The 22,832-nt window shown below is 38.1% G+C and overlaps 1 protein-coding gene across 4 annotated transcripts in view; it reads right to left on the minus strand.

Moving 5' to 3' along the window:
- Positions 1 to 1,645: 1,645 nt before the first annotated feature.
- The window catches only part of DNAAF9 (dynein axonemal assembly factor 9), a 74,948-nt gene continuing 53,761 nt past the window's right edge, over positions 1,646 to 22,832 (minus strand). For 3 of the 4 annotated variants that reach the window (XM_080592235.1, XM_080592236.1, XM_080592237.1), the window contains 11 exons: positions 22,658 to 22,816; positions 20,008 to 20,133; positions 18,092 to 18,129; positions 12,638 to 12,773; positions 12,194 to 12,280; positions 10,950 to 11,056; positions 10,179 to 10,253; positions 9,817 to 10,019; positions 8,120 to 8,185; positions 7,395 to 7,488; positions 1,646 to 5,906 (listed from right to left, as the gene is read on the minus strand). In XM_080592235.1, coding sequence (XP_080448361.1) covers positions 5,794 to 5,906; positions 7,395 to 7,488; positions 8,120 to 8,185; positions 9,817 to 10,019; positions 10,179 to 10,253; positions 10,950 to 11,056; positions 12,194 to 12,280; positions 12,638 to 12,773; positions 18,092 to 18,129; positions 20,008 to 20,133; positions 22,658 to 22,816 — 1,204 coding nt within the window. In that variant the 3' untranslated portion in view covers positions 1,646 to 5,793. Of the gene's footprint in view, positions 5,907 to 7,394; positions 7,489 to 8,119; positions 8,186 to 9,816; positions 10,020 to 10,178; positions 10,254 to 10,949; positions 11,057 to 12,193; positions 12,281 to 12,637; positions 12,774 to 18,091; positions 18,130 to 20,007; positions 20,134 to 22,657; positions 22,817 to 22,832 lie in introns of those variants that run through there. The other variant, XR_013951348.1, reaches the window with a different exon arrangement.

Genomic DNA, 22,832 nt, shown 5'->3' on the forward strand with positions numbered 1-22,832 from the left:
AAGTTAAATTACCAGGAAATTTCCCCAAACGCTGTTTTCTTATAAGATTTGGTGATACAAGTTAATACTTTCACAGACACCCTGAATCTCTCTGGGTTGCAGAGCTGTGTTGGTAAATGTCTAGGAGATTGATGGCAAAAGGAGCAGAGCGAAACCCCAGCTTTTCTCCCCAGGAAAGCACCACTGGGGCATCGCATGACTCAGATCCTATCAATTGTCACCACCATTTTCTGAAAGTTTTAAGCTAAGGGTTCTTGGGACAGAGAAAAAAGATTTTCCCCTATTTGAACATTTGTTCAAATGTTTCTATTTCTGTATGTTCATGGATGGGACCACAGTTAAGCCAGCGGTCTCCACCACCAGCAGTTGCAGTGGATCTAGTAAGGGATGTGCTTTTCCTAGGGAAAAAAGCCAAATACTTCGGTATTGGGATAGTCATCTCCAGAAATTCCCAGTCAACAAACAGCTCATCACTTATCCCAGAGTTCCATTTTATGCTCAAGAGAAAGGGCTGTTAAGGTACTTGAGAAAAGTAATAAAGGAAGCATTGACCTTCAGCAACTGCACCGCATTTGAGGAATGTCTTAAGAACAACGGCACTGTAAGGCATGGTAGAAACTCTCCTAGTTGCTTGGCCAGCATTAAGACATAGCCCAAAGGCTTGCGATGAAAGCTTATGCCCACATTAGTTAAGAACAGGGCCCAAACACTCTAAAATTAACATGGGAACGATCTTGTGGGGTCTGCAGTCTGATACTGAATTGTTAACCGCTGCTTCTCTCAGACCATCAATATATGATGGGGAAATTGTTCACTGCTGTGTTGACAGCGTGCACCGCAAGTCAAAGGAATGGACTCGGCAGTTCAAAAGCAGTGGATGCAGTCCAACTGCGTTTGCAAGTGGAAGAGTTCATGCTTCCCAAAGCCAGCTGCAAAGCAAGGGTAAAGTGCTGGATTTTAGTCAAAGGACCATGCAGCAGAAGCTGCCATTTCTGTGCACGCCTGCAGTAAGCAAAACAGGCTGAATTTAACATTTTATTATTTTTTTTTAGAACTGATTATGAAAAAAACAAAACACTATCCTAAAAAATAAAAATGCAGCAGTGTTGACAATCTGAGACAAATCATTGCAGATTCAGTTTAATCAGCAAAGTGACCTGACCAATGCACAGCCTCCCACTCAGAGACTGAAGCAGCAAAAGGAGGGTAAGGTGGGATTGCCCTCTCAATGGCAGCTTGATTTCAGATCAACAGCAGGTGATCTTGAAACAGCTCCCTCGTTTATGAGTACAGGGAGCAGGATTTAGCTCTTGCATTCATGCATACACAACTACAGTGAAGTATAGTTGCTGAAGGACTGAGATGACAGGAATGAAGCCGATTAACATCCTTCATCCTACAACTGGTTTTAAATTTTACCCCATTAAAATTCCATGTAAGAGGGTCTAAAGATAAAATAACAGCTTGGAAAAATATAATTTCTTTAAATCTTTAGATTTTAATTTAAATATGAACGAGTCACCTTTCTGGTCTTCTGTATTTCTCTTCACTTTGCGAGCTCAGAAAAATAATATACTTTGAAAGGAAACTTCAATGATTAAAAATTCAAGCTTAATGAGCTTATTAAAGAAGTCAAAGACAGACAGCAGATGGAGACTGTTTATTGGTTCTTTCCATCACATCTGAGTTACAAGTGTAAAAGTCACACAAACTGCAGGTATAAACATGTAAAACAATACAAAAATAAATGGAAAGGTAATTTTATATTTATTGAATCAAGTTGTGTAATAAATACAATAGGCAAAAAGCTTCAATCACACAATTCAGTTTAACTGAAGTTACAGTAGTGTTTGTAAATACAAGTTTTTAACTTAAAATTGCAAATATTAAAGCATTGAGAACTAGTATAAAAGTGAATTTTGGCACATTGTAAAGTGAGAAGTGTTACATTAGTATCTAACTTGTGTAAAAGTGAAGCAATTTCTCACTAGCTTTCTGAGGTACATTTTTAAACAATCTAAAATTAGATCAACGATGCAGTTCTAACAACTCACAGTTCACAATTCACTATACTAGTTACGTTTTTTTCCCTTTTAAGAATACCAAAGTATTCCAGAGCTTAAATCTGTGCAAATTCAGAAAAGTTTCAATTAAAAAATAATAATAAAAGAAACTTATTAGAGAACTTCTACATGCAACTTAAATGCTCCCTGCAATCAGTCATTAATTGCAAAGTGTAAAATCGGACTAAGACCAAATTGCACAGCTTACCATAAAATACTCCGAGATTGCAGCGCAGTCCAAGTTGCAAGTGTTCCTCTCTTAAGTTTATCACATTTTTCTCCCTATAACTTCAGTAACTTCTGATCACACTCATTCTCCATGAGGGGGAAAAAAAAAACACCACAACCTGCTAACATGAGGGTCAGCAAAGCACGTAAACCCCTTGAGGACTCTCAGCATTTCTTCCCAATCTCAGAAATGTCTGGACACAAAGTTACTGTTACCAATTGTCAAAATACAGTAAAACATAATGGAACAGTGTAATGGCACTTTTTCTGTATCCAAACATTTGTGGTTTAGAAATGGTGCTTTTTTATTATTATTACAGTAGCTAAAAAATTTTCAAAAACTAGATCTTTAACTCAATCCTTACCTCGACTTCAAAACAGCGAGGAAAGCAGCTTGCCCTACAGATGGGGTTTGACACAGTATAAATCTCTCTGACCAGAGTACAAAAGTTACGCTCTTCTAAAGAAAAAAAAAGTGCTGCTGACTGTTAGAAGTAACTCCAAAAGAATCAGCAACTGCTATTAAACTATCAGCAGCATCACGCATTTATACGTTTTAGTCCTCAAAGAGTTTTCTTTTAACAGTTTAACCATTTGTGCTAATATTCTTCGCTAGGTTAATTTTAAGTCCTTTCACCAAAACCGTTTTTTTCCTTTAAAAAAAGAGGGTGCAAGCAATACAACCCACGATGGCCATTTACGCTATGCTTCGTGCATAAATGGCATCGTCTGCAAGGCACTACTATGTTTAAAGGATACCATTGTCACAGTTTCACTATTTCAGTAATTTTTCACTTTTAAAGTCACAGTTAAAAACTAAAAAAAAAATTGAGGTAATCAAATTATTTCAATACCAAAATAGATTAATTGAAATAGTACCAGTATGGTGAAAGGTCTTCAAAATACACAGCTATTACCATATAGCATGCAGTACAGTATATAAGTATACTAGGCCTTTGTTCAGAGCTCTTCTGATGCAGTTTTTAGAGAACACCTCAATTTGCACAGTAGCACGCCAATTTGATATGCTTATTTCCTTTTTGTTCATGAGGCACTGCGTTTGGGATTGCAAGCTGCTACGCCAGCCCCAGCTGAATTAGCCCCATCAACAGCTATTTTCAAGAGCTGCACAAATTGGAGTTCTTAAAAAGAGTTCAGCAGAGCAAAATAAGCTACAGTATCTTCATCTATCGTTCAATCAATTGCACTTAACTACACCGTTACTGACTTGCAAGCTGAGACAAAGCATCAAGGGAGTGCCCGTCGGCTCTGCAAATGGTGTTTCTCCTGACATCACGTAGTCATACCGCTATCCTAGAAATATGGCTTTGCAGATTAGATAACTTGTACTGGGAAGGAGCACGCGGGGTTTACATTAAGTTTATTGGCTAAGAACTAGAACTTGGTAAGAATTTCCTAATGCCCCTTTTATTGCAGTGTTACCTCCAGAATTCTGCACTCTAATAATCCTGGTCTGATATCAATATATAGTTACATGCAGCCAACTGTACTTAGCTTGTAAACACCTGCTTGCCCCCCAAATCCACTGCTAGCTACATTTCTCTACCAGGCACTACAGTATATTAAGACTAAAGTATAGCCATGCATAGATAAACTCACGAGCCTTATCATGATGCTCTATACCTGTAATAAGGGTTACCCCGAAAAGCCTAGACACACAAACTAATCGCTGGCTTTTAATGAAATTTAACAGGATACAAGTAGTTTATAAAGTCTCGTGGTGTGCAAAACAAAAAATTAAGTTCAGACAGCTTTTTAAATCTAATAGGAAAGCTATTAACGAAACCTTATCAACACCTATATCCCAGTCTGCAGCACCTGGAATTCCACATCCGTACTGCATCACCATCGCAGCACGGGCACCAAGCCAGCTAGTAGCAACACGAACTGAAACTCTACCTACAAGGCGTTTCAGTTTTTGACAGGCTTATTGAAGTTTCAGCCATCTCGGATTCCAAAGGTAAAAAATATATTTCTTAAATAAGGCGTAAAACTGTATGTAGCCTTAGGTTTCACGGCAGGATGTAAATCTCATTTTCCTCCCACAAAAAGAGACTGAACACGTTATGTACTTAAAGCGTACTGTAACAAATCATTCGATTTCTTACTGGGTTGTATACATCTGACCAAAAAGAAAGGCAGCAGTTGTATTAAAAGATTGAACTATTCCTAAAGCAAATGAATATGGAAATCAAAATCCCTCTTGGACTTTTTTCACCTGACTAAATTCTGAACACATAGCACGCTACAATAATCTGCTTATTCAATAAGCCTTCAGTAATTATGTTTAAGTAGCTGCTGGGGTACCACGTAATCCTTCAGTCAGTGATCTATGAAGTCTCACTTAAAATTGCACTGAATTACGTTACAGGACAAGTTGCCCAAATTCCTATTACAGTATCATTTAGTAACTGTAAAGGTTTTGGTGCAAGTAATTAAAACCTAGTGTATCAGTTTAGTGAGATGTTACTGTGTGCAAATTTTTCTGAAAGTTTCCCAAACAACTTCTTTCCTATTTCAAGTACATCTTCTGATATTTTTTACCTTTGGAAGTGAGTCTTTTTCACAAAGAGCAATTCTTTAGCTAAAGAATCCTGGCTTTTCATACTCTCCCCCTTTTCTTGCTCTGCTTAGTTTTTACTACTGAAGTAAGAATCCTTCAGAGATAATCCTTTAAAGAATCACAAGTTACAGATTCTAGAAAATATGACCTGAATTGCTATAACACCACCGGGAAGAGAGAGATCTCCACCTATCTCATTTCACCCTGAAATGTATAAACATCTTTTCTTTAAGAAGTCAAAACTTTGATCGCAGATTCAAACTGTGCAGAGGTTTGAGACATGCTGTCCCCTCAGAAAAAGAGCAGAGGTTTATGTATTCCCCCATTTCTCGCTTTAGGAACACCCTTACAGCAGCAGGATCAGGTACTCTTCAGAGTTCTTGAAGCGTTCCCCCATTTCTCGCTTTGGGAACACCCTAACAGCAGTAGCGTTAGGTTCTCTTCAGAGCTTTTAGGAACGTTCCCCCATTTCTCGCTTTAGGAACATCCCCCAATCCCACACACTGAAGTATACCACTGCTCATTTACGCTCCTGTGCAACAAGTTTCAGGGGACATCAAGAGATTAAAGTTGTTTGACCATCTGCACAATGGACCAAACCCATGCTTGCATTTTGACCTGGTAGGAAATAAACCTTTCCTGCTTTTCTTCTTTTAAAGAAATTTCCACTGCTAGCCAGAGATTCCAGGTGACACTTTTTACAGTCTGGAATTAAGGTGAAGTGGAAGCAAACCTGACAATACAAACAACTAAGCAGTTACCATATTAAAAATGCCAACCTTACAGGAATGATCTCTTAGTTTTAAAAGGAGTGCTGAAAACTGACATTTCACTTAAATTTTCTAGTTAACCAGCAAGGACAACAGCATTTTTGGTTACTGACAGTAGGTAGCTCAGAAATCCACAGAATACATGTGCTTATGTCTTCTGCTCAAAGAGATCATGATACTCTTGTTCTTCTAATTCTCTGTTGTACTTCTCTATTTCCCGGTTGGCTTCTTCCAAGTAATCATTCATGAATTGGTCCATTACTGATTTTGAAAAACTAAGGAAAAAAACATTTGTGCAAATAGCATTCGTTACAAAAGAGCAAACAGGTCTGAAGGATCTGCCAGTTCAGGAACACTTACTGAAAGCAGAAATTCATAGATTCATAGAAATCCAACAGAAATTCAATGCATTACCTTCTGAGATTACCACAGCCTGACCTAACCACAGCTACTTTTTATTACTGGAGAATAAAAGAGCTTCCCATAAGGAAGAATATAAGAACAATAAAACTACAGCAGGTTTGCAGATATTTATAGCTATTTTGGTAAGTGCAAGTCTGAAAAAATTTACTTGCCCAACACAAAACAGCCATAAGTGCCTGCACATACATCTTTTACTTCCAAACACCAGGATTCTGGTGGTCTAGTGAAGAGCACAGATGAAGTTCACTGTTACCCTATTTTCTGCCAATGTACCGTAACTAGGAGTTTACCCAGCAGCCAGAGGTCTGCTGGTTTAAAATCAACATTGTCCCATAGAGCAGTGAAAATCTATTCTTATTCCAGAACAGAACACACTTCAATTTTTGTTAAGTAAAAAGCAAATTGAGAATATCAAACCAGATTTAAAATTTCAGTGATAAAACAAAGGCAAAAACAATAGAAAGGTATGGAAACAAGAAGAACAGGAGTAAACTGGACCATTAGTATTACTCTGGAGTTTGCGCCAGAAACAAAAACACATTCAGGTTTAAGTAACATATATTATTTGTATAAAATCAACATGGCTCTGGAAAGAAAACCAGAGAAGACAACCAGTAAGGACAGAGCATTTACGAACAAATACATAGCACAATTAGATAAGTAAATCATTCTGCTTGCTCAGCTGAAGGAGTTTTAAAATAAGGTTTTACTTTAAGTTTAAAAAGCAGTTACAAAAACTGCACCTCCACTACTTCTGGACACTGTTCACATTTCTACTTTGCATCAAATAAGTTGTTTTTATCATACTAAGTTACAAAATGGGAGCAATCATTTAACTTGAGCTGCACCACAAAGATAGACAACAGAAAAAGTATATTGTAGTAAAACATAAACCAACCCTGACTGCTTTTATTTCAGTGTGCACGCACATGCATTCACACTAAATTACATCCATTTGGAAATTTTATCAGTCATAACCAAGAATTAAGCAACATTATATAACTACTGGGTTTGAAAAATATTTCTTTGACAAGCTGTGGTCCATAAATTGTTCTTCGCATGAGATCATGTACAGCAATTTTAGGGTTGTTTTGTTGGTTCTACACCACTTCTTAGATCATACCTCTGAAAAATTGTTTTAATAGTAAGCTTTAAATGGTAAGTAACCACGCAAAGATTCAAGCAACGAAAGTTTTCACTTCACATTGCTACCTAACAATCAAACTGTCTCTTCAGCGTATCACCTGCTTTGACAGTATACGTTTCAGATCTGCATAGCCTGTAGCCTACCCAATACTTCACCAAAAAATGCATTTCAAAGGATACACGGATGGTAATCCATTTTGTCACCAAAAAAATTCACGAATTGAGTCCCATTGTAAAAATAACCAGCTGGAAGCGGATCCAAATGGCGTTTTACCTAAATTAAGAAAGAATATATACCACACAATAAGCATTTACAACAGAATTGCTTAGACACAGTCCTAACAAGCTTAAATAGGAAAAAACACCTCCAGCAGGCAGGAAGTTATGGCACGTGGCTATAAAGGAGCACTCCAGAAAGACAGTATGATCCATCTACATATGACAAAGATCTGTATAGACTAAAGGAGTTATGTACTGCAACACTCACGGCCATGAGAAACTCAGTACCCCAACTCTTAAAACCCAGAGTCAGTTATTGGGGCAGGAGTAAGCAATTGGGATCCTAGTTTGTATTTGACAACCTGCACGGTACAGAGCAAGGAGAAAAAGATGGGGAAAGCCGACCATTAAACCAACCACAGGAGTATGCATGGCCAACATCCTACACATCCGCTTTTCAAGGCTCACTTAACATCCCGAGATAAATGCCTACACAATACCAAGATTTATGTTGTAAATTCCTCCTGGACAGCCTTGGCTGTGGTTTGAGTATATAAAGAGACAGTAAGTGTTATAATTTAGTGCTCAGCACACTTGTCATGGCAGATATGGGAGGCGCTCTATCATACAAATGGATATTTAAGAAAATTAGCCAAAAGGACTTGCTATTAATTGGTTCTACTTACGTGAATGTTTTTTATTTCCTGAAGGGTTAGCATTCCTCTGGTCTTCAGGGCTTTCCTCTGAGGTTTCTGTAGAAAGAATTAGACCCCAGTTATATACCTACTGAGTGACGATGTGACATTACAGTTTAGTTGTGTTAAACACAGAAAAGTTCTTCCTTGGAAATGTGGAAAAAGGCAGTGAAATTACGATCACATGCTACCATGCTCAAGCCCAGCAAAGTAGTAAATCTTTTAGAAGCATATATTTTAAACATTAATTTCTATTCAGACTTATTGCATTACACAAAGGCACTCACAAATATGTGCTGAAAACATAAGCACAAACCAAATCATCTTACATAAGGCACCACTAGAGATGACAAATTCTAGAAGTATTTTAAACAATGCAATTTAAATACAACTCTAGTGCAAAAAAAATGGCACTAGGACAGAAAAATAATCTAGTTTTTAGTCTGAAAGGTTTTATACTTCATTTCTTACATGAAGTATGAAACTCTCAATTAGCCATGACTAGAGAGACTTAAGGAAGACTACTTGTAGTCCTGACCTGGTCAAAGAAGAAACACTTCACATTTGAGATATGCCTTTACTTTCAAGTTGCAAGCTTTCATAAAATTAAAATAGTATTCCATATAGTGCTTTCTTAGATGCAAAAAGCATTTGTCTACCTATATTACCCATATGATATATACACAGCAAGTAATGTCATCATGGCAAATGCATACTTCCTTGCAGTAACACAACTTGCACAACTTAACACAGAGGTGAGAACTTGAAGATCCTTACAAACAGCTCCAAAAATCACCTGCACAAAAATTATTTCCCTTCCTACACAAATTTCTAGAGACACTATGCAAATCCTAAGCCATAAAAAAGTAATTATAAGTATCTCTAATTAACTAATATTCCAAAATGGACATCATAAAAGGGCAGAGTTGGAACCACAGGCTCAGAATCCAACTGAAGTGCTAAAATAAACAATTTGTATGGTTCAACAGTTCCTGTCCAAGTATATTTCTGAATCACAACCCCAAGAACCTGGCAAAACTGCTGGTATTATTTGGATGAGTACAAGAAAACCAGCTCATCCCACACTTCTGGTCAGGCTGTGCCAGTCTTTGTGTTAAGTTAGCAAGACAACAGCTGCAGGACGTGCCTTCTAGACTACTCATGGGCATCCTCTGTTCCCTACCTCTGCTGCATACGTATGCTAACCATGCAGGAATACATGAAGTCTTACGCAGCTGTACACTTGACAAATTAAGCATGAAAAAATGAAAAAGCTATACCCTCCATTTCAGTTGGTTACTCTCAAGGAGGTTTAATTTAGTGATTCAAAACAAGTTTTCAGCATTACAGCATTCAGGTACTTCAAGATTTATTTCATACTACATTTTAGCTTCGGGCAATCATGTCTCAGCTTAATCATTTTGTGTTTATTCTGGACATATTCCATTTACCCCAGTATTCAAAAGCAGATCAATCCATGAATATGCTGCAGCAGGTATTAAAACAATACACATTCGCAAGCTGTTAATCCTCTCTGAAATACATTTACACTCTGGAACGCTAATACCTTGGTAGAAGAGAAAGGAGATTAACAAAAAAATGTTTCATCAGGATACTCCTATTTCTCCTCTTGTTGTCAGGAAATGCCAAACAGATTACACTAAATAGAAGCAAACATGTCCACGAACCTGTTTTGCAGTTTCTCTGAGCCAATCTTTTATATCCTCTTCCTTCAGAGAGCAGCCAATGAACACAAGGAAGCACTCCTGTTGACTGCTGCAATCTCTGCTATCGTTTCTTGCATCAGGAGGAGTTGGCCCCTCCTGAACAGGCACAAGGCTTAGTGAGTTAGATGATGTGTTGTGACAGACTTCAATCATCTTATCAGAATCTAACAAGGAGAAGACAGAAGAAAAGAATGTCTTGATAATTGCTAATCTAATTTAACACCAACACAACGGTGTAGACAGACTATAGTACATAAAAATTAAGTTTTCAAATAGCACACACAATACAAGCACAAGGAACTGCAGAAGCATTTTCCTCTTACCTGAAAACTTAACTTTGCCCATGATGTGATAAATGTTTCCAGAAAAAGGACTTGGCTTGAGCAATGACTTAATTGCTGTTTGAAATGGAAGACAGACAACATTATCTCACTTATTTTTCTTTTCCTTGGTGTAGCTTCTCATCAGACCTACGCTACAGGTCTCTAATCCACATCCTAGTGCTTTGGGGGAAAAAGCTGCAGTGTCCCCCGTAGCTCCCACTACAAAACATTTCTATACGCTCTCATTTCTTCTCTAGGGGTTAGGTGGGAAATAACGTGTTTGGCATACTGAACGCTTACACTGTGTGTGGAAAGTAAAATGGTGCTCCTTAACATTGTTTTGCTATGGAAAGAAGGAAAGGCATGATTATATATCTACTCTAGCAGCCTGACACACAGTTGAGCCTATTTTCTAGTAATTAAAAGGAATTGTTTGGCATGCAGAGTAGAAGCTGATGCTCACTTACAAACTGTGTTTCAACACTACTAAACAGAATTAAACAAAAAAGCAAACATATGAAGATAACTGTCTCAGCTTGTAGAAACTATAAATGAAATTAGATTTTCATCTGAACACAGTCATAGGTCAGTTTTCCAGAGGAGATTCTAAAGGTCATTTACTGTACTTTAAGGAAGGAAAGCTGAATTTTCAATTAAATGTTTACTTCAACGGTAATTAAAGAACTGTGCTACGTCAGTGTCTTCCTTCCCTTCTGTTCCTCAGCCTTTTATACCTGGATTTAAATCAAGTCAGTCAAAGTTCATTTGTACCTTTACATTTGGTCACAAATCGTGTTTTTTCTAGAGGACGATTAAACCATACACAGATCTGAACCATTGGAGGAAACACAGACCCAGCTCCATATTTGCCTTCATACCTTAAGGCAAAAAACAAACACACACTTTCAACAAAGAAAACACACACACTTGTGCTTTTCATCTAACAGACTTCTTAAAAAGAACATCCATTATTTCACTACAGGTAAGCTTTCCTCACAGGAAGAAAAACACTAAGCTTTTTTTTTCCCCTCTACGAAGAAATTCATGAAAGTGCAATATTAAAGTCTGAGGTTGTTCAAAGAGCTTGGGATTCATTTTGATGTTCTTCCTGTTGCTACGCTTTTTTTTCCTATATATTATCTACTTACTATACTTACATACTATCAAATGCAGTAACTGCTGTCCAAAAGTTTTAAATACTGTTTTGTTTTTTTTTTTTCCTCTTTTCCTTCAGCACCATGCAATTTGCCAACAGCCCTGACACTCCAAGCTTTGTGCCAATTTATTTTAGGAGCCTTACTCATAACCCAATTTAGAGTAAAAATTCCAACCAAAAACTACACATGCATACAGGACTGGCAGGGCGCTGCAGATAAATCATGCTTCCAACACTATAAATCTAACTAGAAAACAGTCAGCCAGGAGTTATAATGGCTGTCAGGTTTACATTTTCTGCCAAATAGGTACAGCACAGATAACTGCAACAAGACGTGCAAAGCACCCTGAGCAATGAAAAATATCACCCAGTATTAAAGGAAAAGCTTGGTACCACTTATTATCAGGCCCTTAGCCTCTGCCAAGACTGTCAATAAGGCTGCTGATTTTTTTTTTTATGAATAATTGTTCTGCTAATAGCTAGACTGACATAGCAAGTTCATTCCAGTAAGGCTGAATAGCTGTCAGAATGAAATTACTCTCATCGTTATTGACCTCACCCATCCCAATCCTTCCCAGCTTATTCCCAGAGGGTTCTTTTCTATTCTTCTGAAAAGCAACAGCAATCTTGCCATTGATTTAAATGGTGTCCAGAAAGGATCCTTTTCCCCTTAAAAGGAAAGCAGTTGTGTATCTACTACGAATACTCATCAGCTCTCTTTCAAAAATGATTTACAAAGCTATTGCCTGTTCCAAATGAGTAGTCTGGAAAAAAAAAATCTAAATTAAGTTAGTAAGACTTTTTAATCTTCAAGTTAATTAGAAAAATAGTTTTAATATTTCTCAGTCTAGATACTTGCCAGCCAGGATACATTAAATATCGAGCTCTCATCATCTGAGGATTTGAGAAACTGCCTTCTGAGAGAATTAATTCAATATCCTCATTCCTACAGAGAGATAAAAAATGAAGATTTTTAATTTATGACCTCAGTTAAATGGCCACTATCTGTAAGCTGCTTAAATAAAACAGAATGTGTTAGCTACAGTAAAATTAGAGTATTCCCCTGCATCCTCTCAGCACGACAGTACCAGTAATCACATTCTTCAAACAAAAACTTACATATCCTAGTGCCTACATATGACCAAAAATGTAAAGGTAAGATGCCTTTTACATGAGAAGCAATTAAGAAAAACCTGCATCTCCTGTGTATATGATATTCTCTTGTTTTGCTCTGGTAACGATTTCCAAATGCATGTGCCCCATCCACCAAAAGTGACAAATACAGGATGGTGATGAACATTACCTAGTCACAACTCCATTTTCTGCCAAGATGAACGAAACAGCAGGATTTGCCGCTCGGATCAGGCTCTGCAGTTGCATAAGGAGCGGATGCTTCTGCTCTGTAGCGTGACTTGTGAAAATCACATTACTCACCAGTCCTGTGTAAGAAAAACAGAGGATAGTTTACAGACGTCAGGTATGCAACAATAACAAATAATTAAGTGATTTAACAGCTATTCTTATTTTGCCTCTACCTCATTGCATTAAAGGTATTAAGGAAAAAAAAAAGCAGGGAGCTTTTCTTCTCTTTCCTGCCCAGCAAATCCCAGAAGCCCATCTAACTTCAGATACGAACAACGAAGAACAACCACACAGAACCGTTAACTATTTTGCAGCAGCACCTAGACAGCGGCCAGCTCAGAAGCCCATTTTATCACAACCTGTAGACACGCAGGGATAGTAGCTCCTGAAGGAGGCAACCGTTTTCAGACACTGATATGACTCAAGGGGGAAGAGGCAGGCTGCTGTACTCTGGGGGTTCTTACGTTTCAGTGAAAACAATCTTACAAAAAAACCAACATGATCCTACCAGTACAACACAAGTCACTGAAGATGACTTGACTAACGAGGAAGGCCTGCTTTGCCAGAACACAGCTACGCCAGGTCAAGATATTTTTCTTTTTTATTAGACTGATGGTGTAACAGAAGTAATTTAGAATTAATCAATCAAAAGAATCAACTAATCAAAAGAATCAATTCATGCTAGAAGCAGTTTGAGAAGGGACAGTTTAATAAAAAAACACTGAATTTTCCAAGAGGCTTTAAATACTAATGTGTAGAAAGACTGGTTAAACGTCTTGTTTAAGAAAATATGAAAAATCAGTATTTTGTACACTAACAGCAGTTACTTTCAAAATACAAGACAAGGGTTGGGTTTCAAAAATAAAGAAAAATCAAAGACAAGCCCTGAAATGGTTTTCAGACAGCAAATCTGAATCCACAGGCCAACAAAAAAAAAGTTACAAAAAATGATGGGATATATATTTGTCTTGAGTCCCAGCCCCCAAGGAGACTCTGCTGCGTCACCAGAAGCAATTCCTTCTTCAGACTTAACAGTACTGCTCACTGCACCTAGTGCCACTGATTTCAGAGGAAGCAGTTCCTCTTCTCAAAGAAAAATTTTCCCAGGCTTGAAGATGTCTTCCCATTATACCTGCTGTCTTCCTTGGTGTAAGACAAGTTTCACATTAAATGAGAACCAGCTGCTGCTACTGCAGATGACTCTGAAGGCAATCAGCAGTAATGCAGCAGCCATCACAGCCATCAAGCCTTGGGCACTGGAGATCTTTAAGGAAAAATTGCCAGGTGAGGCACCGGATTTATCATCTGGCTAATTTGAGCATTAGAGGATCTCCACTTCCCAGTTTTATCAAGATGGGGCTACAGCAGAAGGAATTACAGGCCAGTTCCTCAGCAAGAAGAAGTGCTGCTTTTTCAGGTCTCCCTAGGACATCAGTGCTGTCCAGAACGCAGGAGGAACGCTGCTTCTCTGCTCAAGATGTGCAGCTTGTTTCAGATCCTGCATCTGCAAGTACGGTGCGAGACAACAGTATACTCTAGGCTATCCATGAGTGACTGAGCCAGGACAGTCCAGCCCAACCCCACCACTATTTAAAGAGGAATATATAATGAACTTTACAGCATCATCTGCTGCCTGAAGTTATTCCTGATCCTTACGGAAGTATTTAGAGTGCACTAAATACTAAAGGCAGAGGCTTCCTTACATGGAAGTGTCTTTGCCAAGCGTTCTGGGTTCCTTTATACCATATGCTCCCACTCTCTGTTACTTGCATCACTGACCCTTTCAAGATGGGAGCAAATTCCCATCTCATTGGTATTTTTGCTTCTTAATCCCCCACAGAAGTTTCCAGTCCAGTTTCAGAAACACCTATATTTATGCAATACGCAGTTGTTCTCTCCCCCAGTCTCCTCTTTCAAGAACAACAAGCATGTTTAGGAATTTCAAAGTCGCATGAATTCTTGAAATTATTATGTAGATCATACAATTAGGATGGAAAGTATGAATACACTAATCAACAACCACCACACTGCGGGTATGCTAAATGTAGTGTTTTTTTTTTTCTATTAATATCCCCAAACTTAATATTGATTCAAAAGTCAAGTTTAATCAAAATTGTTGTTATAATTTCTGCAAAGTTAGCACGGAACAATAACTAGGCTGTATAATACAAATGCTATGTAGAATACGTTAGTTAGAATTGCCGTGCCTTGGAGAGAACAGGTAATTGTCAAGGGCTAAGCTGGCAGAGCCTGAAGTTGAGAAGAAAAAGGCTCAAGGGATAAAGATACCTAGCAAATCAGAAACCAAAGCATCTTGTCTCATCCTTCTCGCCCATACTGTTTCTCCATCACTCCCCGCTTCCTTTGCGCTTGTCTAAGGGAACAGCTTTCAGGCGCTAGCTGTCATTCTCGCTGTGAACTCCCACGCAACCTTGCAAGGAACAAAAGCCCGTGGAACCTGCAGGCTTCGGCTCAGCACACACCTATGCAAAAGTTTTGTAGGTGCCAGCATCCCACAGCAATTGGCCCTGTGTTAGCTGGCTACAGTCCACAGAACAGAATTGACAGACAGGTGGTGTAATCCAGACGAAAAAGCTGTTTGAGAGCTGGAAGATGCCTACACAGCTTTAGTAGCTAATAATTTGGACTTTTCTGTTTGAATTGTCACTGCTATCTCTGTATCTGGTGCTTTTTTAAGATGACCTAGTTTTGCTTAATTCTCTATCTGTACACCCATCTAAAGAAAAATCTTTGCAGCCTGGGGAATAGCAGGTTAGAGAGAAACAACAAAGAAGCAGGGACAGATTCAAACCATACGAAAATAACATGTCCCTTTCACTTACCAATATACAATGGGTATATTTAACAACAGTGATGTCTTGATCTGTAAGACAACTTCAGATATAACACGACATGCCAACGTGCCCCTAGACTAGCGAGGTGTTATCTCAGAGTTCTGTGCAAGAGGCATATTTGCAAAAGACAAAAGTAAACTACAGCACACAGATGGTAGCAGTATCTTTTGGAAAAGTTTGAACAAGCACGCAAGGCAGAGAAAAAAACTGCTAATGCTGGTGACAAATGACTCTGCTCAAGGCTTTATCAGTTCTCTGGGATTCTCATCCATTTCTGTTAGTCTTGTGGCTTTCCAAGCAGAGCATGTCACTCATGTAAAGTGATGTCATGTTGAGAACATGAATTGGTCCCTGTAAGGACAGAGAAAGCCACACAACAGAAAACACCCAGAAAACTGCAGCAAAAAGTTAACCTCACTTCCAAAAATCTGCAAGATAATTATGAGGACAAGGTAAAAGGTAGACACCCAAAGCTCTTACTAATCCATAAGCACCTATACCCATGGACATCTTGTCTTCACACTTACACAACGCCCAGTACAAAATGTTGGCCCACAGACGCTGCAGTAACACAATATTGGGGTGCACGAGACAAAAAAGGGACAAATCTCCCTCAAAGTGGATGTCTCAGTAAATATTGCTACTGCTTCCGTTCTCCAATAGGCAGAAGTGGATTCCCTGGGCTGTATAAAGCTGGATCTGTCATTCCCTCCAGCTTTTCCCAACTGCTCTGCAATGACAGGCACATAGGACACTTGGTGCTAAACTGCCCAAAAGCATTTGGGTTTCTACATCCTCTAAAAGCCTTCATTTTTTTTGGACAAGGTGGTGGAGAATAAAAAAGCTTTGTACATTACAAGCCAATTTACGTTTCTTCCACCATGCATGTGATACAATTCTACACTTGCCTGGAAAGTTTCGAAGCGTACCACCTCTCAGTTCAAAGCGTAGTTTTGCTCCTAAAACTTTTTACACAAAAACAGCCTCTATTCACGTGAACCCATTTGCTTTACATGAACCCATTTGCTGTACATGAACAGACCTCTGGGCTATCTGATGTCACAATCTGTATCTGGGAACTAGATTACAAAACCTTGCAACACGCAGAAATAATTTGCTGCCAGAACATTCTTCTAACCCCCAATGTTTTTTCTTCCTTCAGCACTTGGACCACAGGAAGAGCAGCTATCCTTGTCCTATGCATTTTCTAGCTATTCTTCGAACCACGACAAGTTCTTACCCTGTCATGTCTGCATACACACACTTTTAAAATTGCTATAAAAGCAAAAGGCAATAAACTATTGGTATTTTGGTACATTCTTAACATTCTCCTGCTCCTTTCAAAGACGAATTTGGCTACAATCATGCCAGTTACCTACTGGTCAGTTCACCATTTTTTTTCCAAATGAGAACAAAACACTGATTTATATAACAGCACCTACAAACTTTCCAGCCTGTTTATGACTTCAGTTTCAGGGGCTTCATTCTTTTGGGCACTCTTCATACACAAATAATAATTCAGGCAGCAAAACAGAGCAGTAGACTCTAAATAGCCATAAGAAGAGAGTGCAGCATCCTACTTTGTCAACAGTGTTTAACAAAAACAAAAATTTACAGTCCTGCAGTTCACTTGGGAAGACACGAGTGTAAGATCAGAAAGTCACACCACAATAACACCGCAGTTTGACAGTGACATACAGAAATCTCCGGCATCATTGGTCTATCCAACTTCAGGTTGAGCTCATGGTCTTCCTAAAATAAGGATTAACTGACTGAAGAGAGATGTTCTTACACACACACACACACTTACTGTTTTAATATCGTGAATCCGCTGTACAACTGTTAAAAACTGTAAAGGTACTTTTGCTACTGAAACTTGAATTACTTAATTGATGGTAGGTCAGGAAAAATGGTAACCCACCAACAGCTGCTCTACTCTGACAAGGAAGACAATACAGTAAATGATTCATTTTAGAGTCAGAACATAAAAATGAATACAAAGCTCAGAACCAGCAGACAAGAGCACTCGCAAAAGAGCTCTGTCATATGAAACCTGCAAGGATCCTCCACGCTGCAGGAAGAATTGGATATGGGAAACAAGCTAACTAGCTCATCTTTTCCTTTCTAAAATAGGAGAAATGGAAGGAGAGCTCCATTTACTCATATTTCCCCAAAGAAAGGAAGGGAGGAGTGAGGAAACATAGCTCTCCTATCAAATGCAATCCATCTGGCAACTCGATTAGCAACACGGCACAAGTTAGAGCAGCTTAAGGTAAACAGCTTAATTCCCAGCTGTCTGAAACCCATCCTCCAGGTGATGACAACCAGAATGCATCAAGCTATAGATTCTTACATCTTCTCCATGCACCCATGTTTTTTGATAATACAGGCAGAGAGAAATTGTCTGTTCTGCACAGATGATTCTTACCTCCAAAAGTTTACCATGACCTTTGACTACACATATTTACAGCCTATTTATTTGGCCATATGGCTCAGCTACTTGTTCTGTATAGCATACAATCAAGAAAAATGACACATACCTTGTGAGCACTGGTCCAAGAACTTGGGAAAAAGAAGTCTAAAATATAAGAAAAAATTATATATTAATAATTGGTATTATTTATACATGTCCCTTCAATTAAAATGTTTCCATTCATTTGGAAGCTGACAGCTAGAGTCTTACTTTCCAACTCATTTTCATGCTTCCTTTCCTGAATCCATACAACAGGAACATCTCCAGAGGTTATGATTTTGAAGAGTTCTTCCCCAAAATTTAGTTTTCTAGGGTTTCTATTCCTTCTGAATACAGTCAGAATTCTTTATGGAAAGACAGTACGTACAAAATGCTTTCTGAATGTATCACTTTGCATGTCCTATTGTGTCAGACAAGCAACAATCATTTTTTATGAGCTTTATCAGACACATATAAAAAGCTGCATACAAAAGACAACATCTTATCTGTTCACATTCAGCTACCTATCCCTTGTCCTGCCCTGCTGTTCAGTACTAGGAAGAGCTTCACCCTAGCACATGAAAAAGCTAGATCTCCACAGTAATAAACTTTCTGGGATGGGAAAGGGTTTTGCTTTTCTTGACTGAAAAAGTTACAAGACAAACATCAAAATCACTCAACACTCAGTGAAACCGCCAAAGTTTCCCAACTGAAAGATTTGTCATTGGCTGTACATGGCTACTTTGTAAGCTCTTATCAGAAGAAACTTCAAAGTGAGACAGAAATAATCTACAGCATCAGCTAAGCCTCTTCCTTCAATTGCTACTGCAATTCAGTAGACAAACAATGTTAGTCAAAGGATTGCAGGCTACCGCTGCTATAAATACTACTCAGCGCCATGACCAGTTACACATGAAGTTTGGGGAAAAAAAAACATGCACCTAGGGGAGGAATTTGTCTTTACTATAGTTACGGAAAGGAGTTTAAACAGCACTTCAGCATCAATTCACCAATATTTTCTGTCGTCTGTATTATTTATTTACAATCTTGGCTACAGAGACCAAAAGCAGCGGTAAGGGAGCATCTATTACTGACTAGTACAAAGCACAAGTTATTGGTTCATGTGCCAAAAACAGCTAGTAAGTTTAAGGAATTCACTTCTATAAAATGATTGGACGGTTCACCGCTAAACTCTGATGCACAGAGTTTTTAAACAAAAATAGCAATAACACTAAGAACTGAAGATTCTAACTGCTTTGACTTATTTTTATCTAATATATATTATTTTGCCTCGCTGCTTATTTCAGTTTAATGATAGGTCTGTGAAATTAAATGAGTTCCCTTCCACGTTTGTTGAAGCATGGAACACAAATGTATGCTAGGAAACAACAACTATACCATACTACTTTAAAATGTTAGTGACCTGGCTTTGCTATCATTTCCTCCCCAACGTGCCTTTGCAGTAACCCAGGATATCAGATTTTAATACTTGCAATGCTTTTGCTTCCGTGCTTTGTCTTTGATTTGGGACAGCTTCCCGTAAATTCCATACTTTAAATATGGAAAGTCTTTGTTTAACACCACAAAGTAGTGATATAATCAATAATCCAAATCGAGATGCACGTCCCAATACCTAGCCACACTTACAAAATACTAAGAATGACTAAAGAAACTTCCAACAGGACAACTGTCCAGATTTCACAAAACACCTACCCTGAGTATACGTAATTTAAGCAGTAGGCTAATGCTTTATTCTTCTACAAAATAAACTTTTATTAATACTATATATAATTAATTATATACCCATTGGAAACCAAATTTCATTATAAACCAAACAACACTTGAAAAGCTCATCCAAGACAGACTACCTAGCAATTTGGTGAGATTTAAGATAGTTCAACGGCATTTAGCCATCATATAGCCAAAGTTATTGTAAAAGTGATCACAGAATCATCTCAAATATATACTCTATTTTCAGACTACTAAAAATATTTTCAAGTATACCTGTGCTCTATATAGCAACTCAGTGGCTCTACACAAGTATTAACTGCTCCAATGATGAAAGAGGACTTTACATCTGGGTCAGGATGAGTTTGTAAAGCCTGTACAACATCAATCACATCAGTGTATCTGTAAGAAAATAAAATGAAAAACAGCTTCAGAGAAACAGTAACACTTTTCAACATGTAGTAAGAAAAAAAAGTCAGTTACTTGCAAGGTTATAGTTCTAAAGAAGCCTACAAAGATAGTTATAGAGCATTTCAAAACTTTGCAATTGAAACGATTAAGCAAACTGAGTAAAGTGAGTAACACTAGAAATACACTAATGCCTGCTTCAGAGAAAACCAGTATAAACTTCACACTGAACACCTGTAAAGCTTGGCTTTCTGGAGGCACAAAAAAGTAGAACGGAAATAGATGCACCCTATGCTTTCTGTAAAACATTCAACATTGTTTGACTCAAGTAAAGAATTAAAAAATAACATTCGTTTTTATCAGCATTCCTAATTTAAGTGTGCTATTCTAATTAACAAGTCCATTTTTTTAATCATTGCTCTAGACGTTGCTGCATTGCACTGCTTTAGAAGAGAAAATTTAGGTGAACTGGAGCTTATTTCTCACCAAGTGACAATCTCTATCCAAACTATATTGAGAATTATCAAGTTAATGGATTATAACATAAGAATTATACTCGTTAAAGTTGTCTAAACACCACTCAACTGCTCAGAAAAAAATGGAAGAGCTATAATTAACTATTCTTGAAGCTAGTGCTGCTACCAGAGTGTCAGTTATTTTGCACATCACTGGACACTATAGCTACTGACTTCATGAAAAGTATCTCACTCTTAAGTGGAAAAAAATAACGCTGTTTATCACTAGGAGAAGAGACTATAATGAAGAAAATGCCATGTACATGTCCTTTGCGAAACAGATGAATGGTTGGTAGCCTGGGAACTAAAACCCTTCCAGTCAGGTTAGGGTAGTACTTCGCTCAAGCTAGTTGCAGTACCTGCTAACGACTCATACAGAAACAGAGCGGGCAAATATGCCTCACTCTTAACCTTCATTTGAGAAGACAACTGGCATTTATCAAAAATGTTTTAATCTGTCTTACTTAAATATCTCCTGTTGTGTCAAGTGAATGGCGTATTTTTGACAGCTTGCTTTAAGTTAGTAGCTAGAGAGGTAATAATGTTTAGGGAGCCGTTCTTCTGAAGCACAAAGACTGAGGGCACCGTGCAAAAACTGCACAAAAATGTATGTTAAATCACATGCATGCAACATTCTTCGTATCTTTTTATCAAGTAGAACTGAAAATTCATGTCTTTTTTTTGTAGCTAAAACTTTCAAAGAATTAAAGCAAGGACTACCGGAAATGCAAAGAGAAAGACAAACACACGAAGATGCTAAATACATGGGGAAAAACCACAAAGATCTACTCTCACGCTTACTGTAGAATGCACATTCTGTTTAGCTTAGGCTTTTAAGTTTCTATTTGGAGAAAAAACATTGCAAACTGAATGGGCCATTTACTTCTGAAAAATAAAAATTTATTAATAAATAATTGCCTAGCATTTGCTGATCTTTCAGAAGTTTAAGGGCTGTAAGAACTTCAGAGATATAGCTACAGTCTATGCCATACCATATCACACTTGCATTCTATTCTGAAGCTACAGAAATTAAAAGTCAAAGTGTCCTCAGTCATCTAATATGTTAAACACAACAGATATTCCTCTGGAAAAAAATAGGAAGGTGTTCCACCCCCATCTTTCATTAAATAAATTCAGTATTTTTCCAACCTTTCAAAGAAGATTATACATGAAAGGTAAAATATGAATCATCACAGAATTACAGGACAGCTTGGGTTGGAAGGGACCAATGAAGTTAACCAAGACTATTGTGCATTGAGTTGTATATTTACTGTACATTTTATTGCTTTGTTAGATGCTAAAAGTAGGTCTGTTGTGAAAAAGTGGCAATAATTCATTCGTGTACCATCAGGGACAACAACATGCAACCTTCCCTCTATTTATTACAAGAATGCTAAAGAAGGTCATATTCAGGAATATTCACCTGCAGCTCTGGAGGGCAACTAGCAACATAATCTCACGCTGTCTCTGCTCTACTGTCCCCAGCTAAACCTACAGCTTTAAAAGACAGACAACCAGGACTCTTACTTTACCACTGAAGTGCAAGTCTGCAGGAGATAGGAGAATATGAAAATGAAGAAGATGCTCAAGAATACGAACCAGGCTTTGAAGGACAATTACCTCTCTATCTATGATGTCTGGGGAAGTGTGTATAGAGGGTAAATAGATGTTCCAATAAAATTCTATAGACAGCAGTCTAAGTTACAGCTGGAAAGGGCAAGGAAACTGATTGTGATTTTGGCCTCTCAAAAGCAACCTCCTAAACGGAGGAGGCAGGCCAAATTCCTTGGACACTTTTTTTAACAGAGTAGCAAGCAATAAAATTAACAGGTAGCAGGAAAGTTGAATTTAGTGCATACATAAAATAGAATTCACAAAGAATCTCACTTTAGCACAGAAACTTGACCGCTTCAGAGGTACAAGAAGTTTAAAAATGCCTCGGAAACACGAAGGGAACAGAAAATCCCCTGTTCTATTCGACAGTTCAAAGTTCTAACATTTACCCTTGCAAGACCACTAAGAGCCGCTTGTTCTTTCTAGCATAAGTGGACTGACGGACACTGTGGTTTTGCTGAGCCTCCAGGACACTGGAGAGATAACGCTGGAAGTGTGCTGCACTGAAACATTCAGGACTATCCATAGTTTGCCGATAAACTATCCACCTACAACAGAAAACAA

Source organism: Anser brachyrhynchus (genome assembly GCF_964034855.1).
Source record: "Anser brachyrhynchus genome assembly, chromosome: 4".
NCBI lineage: Eukaryota > Metazoa > Chordata > Aves > Anseriformes > Anatidae > Anser > Anser brachyrhynchus.